The sequence below is a fragment of the Aptenodytes forsteri genome, unplaced genomic scaffold (assembly GCF_000699145.1).
Source record: "Aptenodytes forsteri isolate BGI_AS27 unplaced genomic scaffold, ASM69914v1 Scaffold305, whole genome shotgun sequence".
Lineage (NCBI taxonomy): Eukaryota > Metazoa > Chordata > Aves > Sphenisciformes > Spheniscidae > Aptenodytes > Aptenodytes forsteri.
The window spans coordinates 372,933-378,223 of record NW_008794904.1 but is presented as its reverse complement, the minus strand read 5'-3'; the positions used below and the strand labels follow the sequence as shown (position 1 = coordinate 378,223).

At 40.2% G+C, this 5,291-nt stretch overlaps 1 protein-coding gene across 1 annotated transcript in view; it reads right to left on the bottom strand.

Moving 5' to 3' along the window:
- ARAP2 (ArfGAP with RhoGAP domain, ankyrin repeat and PH domain 2) overlaps positions 1-5,291 on the bottom strand; it is a 130,051-nt gene that overhangs the window by 14,990 nt on the left and 109,770 nt on the right. Inside the window, exon 27 of the mRNA XM_009275152.1 lies at positions 4,999-5,138. Within this exon, the coding sequence (XP_009273427.1) occupies positions 4,999-5,138 (140 nt within the window). The remainder of the gene's footprint in view (positions 1-4,998; positions 5,139-5,291) is intronic.

Below are 5,291 nucleotides of genomic sequence, written 5' to 3'. Positions count from 1 at the left end.
GCTTCCTTTGTGTGTTTGAGTTTGAGGAGGAGCTCCTTGTTCACCCATGCAGGCCTCCTGGCGTTTTTGCCTGACTTCCTCTTTGTTATGCATCGCTCCTGAGCTTGGAGGAGGTGATCCTTGAATATTAACCAGCTTTCTTGGGGCCCTCTTCCTCCAGGGCTTTATCCCATGGTACTCTGATTCTAATTACTGTATCAAGAATGTGCAAAAGAGAAAACTCCACATGACTGTCTTCACAGTTAGGCTTCTTTCATTGGCTGCACCCCTCTTTTCTAACAGATCATTACGTTTTTTTCTCTCCCATTAACAAAGTGTGCCAATCACTATTACTGGAAGCAGACTAATTAAGAACTTGAGGTCCATGTGAAGTCACAAAACTGTAGCACAACTGGAATAATGAAGATGTGGTGGTACGATTCACAAAACTGGAATGCTGTAATATATAGACACAAGGTCTTCAAGAGAGACAGTCAGGGAAGATGAGGAGTGGGGCTGCCCTCTGTTAAAGGGGCTCTTCTATGGGATGGACAATATCACGGTGAGTATTTGCTTCAGATCACCCAATCAGGATGAAAAAAAAAGTAGATGAAGTCTTTAAAAAACCCAAGGAAGTCTCTGGATAACAGCTCCTGACTCTTACAGGGCAGGGGATGGGGAAGGCAGGGCTTTGCTCTCCCTGGTATCTTCTGGAAGGGCAACACAATGGGACACAAGCAATCCAGCTGATTTCTGGAGGGTGTCAGGGATAACTTCTTGACACCAGTACTGGATGGGCCAACAAGGGGTGATGCACAGCTGGATCTGCTATTCACAGACAAGAAAGAACTGGTCAAGGATGTGATAATCAATGGTAGTATTGGCCATAGTTACCATGAAATAGCAGAGCTCAATATCCTGAAGGTATAAAAGATGACAAGTTAGCAGAAGACAAACCACGGAGATTAGAAGAGCAAAGTTTGGCTTATTGAAGGAACTGATAGGTGGGTGTCCATGGGAGGAGGCAACTCTGAAGGGTAAAGGAGCTCAGGAAAGCTGGCATGTCTTTAAGGACAGCATTCTCCAAGAAAAGTAACGGTTCATCCCAATACTCAGGAAAACAAGTAGATTTATCAGGAGACAAGCCCAGGTAAATAGGTAGCTCATGGTGGAGCTCCAATGCAGACAAAGGCAGTATACAGGAGATGGAAGCAGGGAGAGACTATGAAGGAAGAAATTTAGAAACACCGTCCAGGTCATGAAGCTATGGTGTTAGGAAAGCCAAAGCTCATTTGGAATTGAGACCTGCTATGGACTTTAAGGGCAACATGAAGAGCTTCTACATCGGTACCTTAGTAGTAAAAGGCTGAACAAAGAAAATGTAGACCCAGTGCTGAACAGGGAGGGTGAATTAGCAACAGCAGACACAGGTAAGGCTAAGGTAACTCAATATCTTCTTTGCATCAGTCTTCACACCAGCAAGGTCTCCTAGGCCTCTACACTTACAGACAGGGTTCAAGGAGGAGAATAACAGCTGCACCAGAGGAGCACTGGATCAAGTCAGGAAAGACTTGAGAGAATTTAAGTCATGCAAGTCCATTGCATCAGATAGGCTGCATCCAAGGGTTCTGAGTGTGCTGGCTGACATCCTTGAACGGCTGCTCTATGTCATCTTGGAAGCGTCAGAGATCAGGGGCAACTGCTGGTAACTGGAAAAAGGAAAACATTGCATCTATCCTCAATAAAGGCTGAAAAGATGACTTGAAGAACTAGTTGCCTGTGAGCCTCATTTCAGTCCCTGGGGAAATCCTACAGTGAATTTTCTTGGAGCATGTTTCTGAGCATGTGGAAGAGACGGTGCTACTGGGAACATGCAGTATGACCAATGTGATTGATTTCTACAATAAAATGTCTGGATTTGTGGATGAGGGGGGAGTAGTTGATTTCATTTACCTCAGCTTTATATCAAGGATTCTCACACTGCCTCCCACAACATTCTTCTGCCCAAGTTGGGACGTTATGGTCTGGATGGGTGGACATCTGTATCAGTAAAAAGCTAGTTGCATGATCAGGCTCAGAGGGTGACAGTTAATCAGACATACTCTAACTGTAGACCTATGACAAGGGGAGTACTGCAGGGGTCTATCCTGGGACCTGTCCTTTTTAACATCTTCATCAATGACCTGAAGGAGTCAATCATCAAGTTTGCACAATGACCCAGAGGACCAGTCAATATGCTGACTTCCTTTCTATACAGGACAAAGAAATGGGCCGACAGGAATCTTATGAAATTCAACGATAAATACCAAGTCCTGCACCAGGGAAGCAAAAAACCCCTGCAATGACACAGACTGGGGAGCAGCTCTGCTGAGAAGGACCTGAGAGTGCTGGTAGATGGCAAGCTGGGCATAAGCCAGCAGTGTGTCCTGGCAGCAAAGAAGGTCTCCTGGGCTGTGTTAGCAGAAGCACAGCTGGTAGGTTGAGGAGAGTGATTTCCCCCCTCTCCTCTGCACTTGTGAGACTGCATCTGCAGTCCTGCATCCAGTTTTGGGCCCCTCAATAGAAAAAAGAGAATCAGTAATCTGGAGTGAGTTCAGCAGAGGCCCACCAAACTGGCTGGGGGCTGGAGCACTTGCCCAGTGAGGAGAGGCTGACCTAACAGCAGCCCCCCAGCACCTACAGGGAAGTTATCAAGAAGACCAAGTGAGGCTCTTCGCATCGTCAGAAGATGACTAGATATAAGGAGAAACTTTTTCCCATGAGGACAGTCAGGTACTGCAGCAGGCTGCCCAGAGAGGTTGTGCAATCTCCATCCTCGGGCGTTTTCAAGGCTTAACTGCATCAGTCCCTGAGCAACTTGTTCTGACCTCAGTTGCTAGCCCTGCTGTGAACAGGAAGTTGGACTAGAGATCTCCTGAGGTTCCTTCCTTCCTTGTTCCTTCTTGAACAAACTACCTTCAGGAAACCTACAACAGACATATACCCACACTAGGTATGAGAACTGAATGTGCCTGGAGGATAAAATGCTGAAAGGAAACTAAAATTCTCGAGTACGCTATACTACTACAGAACACAACTAACATCTAACACAATACACTAACATCCCTTTAGTACTTTTAGGTCAAGTGTTTTAGCTTTCCATTTAGAAAAAAAAAAATTACTTAACAAATCCTATAATCCCAGTACATAAAGCTATTCCACAGTGTTTACTGTCCTGGATTCTCAATTTCTCAGCTTTCCATCTCTAACACTCCAGCGTGGGGAAAAAGAGACAGAATCTGAGATGGCATAAACATTTAAGAAAACGAAACAAAAACCCCACACAACAGTTTTATGATTGGTATTCTTGTGTAACTTCCCGCTCAAAGCAAGGATACTGCCAGGATAAAAAAGCACCCCTACAAAACATTCTATTTAGTTCAACAGTATACTTCTCACAAAAATGTACCTTAAGGAAGCCATTTGTGTGTGAGCTTATCTCTTAACAACAATACATTGAAGTGGTATGCTATTTCAGTCAATTAGCACAATATTGTAATTTAACATACAGTATCATGGAAACTTTTCACTTTTTTGATAATTGCTCTTGAACAAGAGAAACACTTAACAGAGTGTATCTCCACCTGCATATACAAACTTAATTTGCTCTTAATGAGAATTTATAAATTAACTAGTACATGCAGTCTTATTAAATACAATTTTCCATCTGCAATATGAAGCTTTCCTACTATTCATTTCTAAATATGACTACAATTAAACCAAGATTATTAGCGGTAGTTGAACATGTCTCCAAAAAAAAAAAAAATAATGAACTGATACACACTATTTTGTCAGAATGGTATTTCCATTTGCTTTTTTAAAAAACAAATGTAAAGCCATTTAAAAGCAACACTGTTCAAAACTCCACCTGAGTTGGGGAATTTAATGTTTTAAAAATCAGAATGGCTTAAAAAAGCAGATTATAAAGTAGTACAACAATCCTCCTATCATAAACTCTTTCCAAGATACTAATTAAGGTTTTATGGGCATATTAATTTATTCTCACATGTGTGCCAATTTGAGTTTTAGCACTAAATTATGAGACACTATTTTTGACATTCTGAGATCATTCTAATTAAGATTATATCCACAGTATCACAAGAAGACACAGTATTTCTTTTGCATTAGCTTACTTGAGCAATGGATCTGTCTTTAAAAAAAATACTTTATGAAGGTCAGCAAGTATACATCTATATTTGCTGGATGGGCAAAACCAGCAGTCAGCAAAAATAAAAGCACTTTAAATTTCAAGAGCTTTTTTTTTTTTAAAAACCAGACATTAACAAAACTAAAATGAAAACTAGTTCATGATGCATATTATTTAGTTTTATACTTTAATACCAGCTGCGTAAACCCAAAACCACTCTTTAAAGAAAACCCCCATGAAATATTTAAAACTGAACCCACCATGCTATTAAGTATGCCTAAATTTGCTTCTGTGGAATTCTGAGGTATATCTAATTATGAACACTAGTTTTGGGGGGACTGAGAATACATCTGAAAACTGTTGTTGGAAGCAGGGGAAGATTTTGCTACTGCACTGAGAGTTACTGTTTACTATAATCTCTTCCATCACGACACCTGTTGCTTGTAATTTCTAAAGCCTTTGTGCGAGATACCAAGAAAAAACGGCCTGCAGCTCACTTAAGTTTCGTATTACTTCTACTACTGCTCACTACAGTAGGTTTTCAAAAAACTTAGTCACAGCACAACCTGTAGGCATTCCTAAACATTGGTTTTATTTTTTAAAGCTTATAGTAATGCATAATTACAATAGCTAAATAAGCAACTGACACAAACTCCTTTTACTAAAGCATCTGTGAAATAGTAAGATAAAAATCTTGTTCTTCAACCCCAGACTCTAGCAGTTGCCATTTAATATCAGAAATGTTGATATGTTTGCCTTTCTTCTCTTTTTCATAACAAAAAAAAAGCTTAAGTGAGTGCTTAAGAGTTTGGTGAAGAGTTTGTCTGTTGTACCTTCATATCCTTATAAAGAAGCAAGTTTCCTTCCCGTAACACGAAATAACGCTCTTGAAATTTGTTTCCGGACAGTAGCTTTGATGGTTCTTCTTTGTACTTCAGATTGCCTGCTTTCATGCTACCTTTTTCATTTTTCTCTATCAAGAAAATAAAAAAGCATTTTGTTAGAAGATTTTACAACACTAGAAGCTGCTAGTTTTTAAGTGTCCCTAGTATTACTGTTTATCAAAAGACTAAAATTACAATTCCACTGATTTGTTATTATGTTATATATAAAAAATAATAAAATT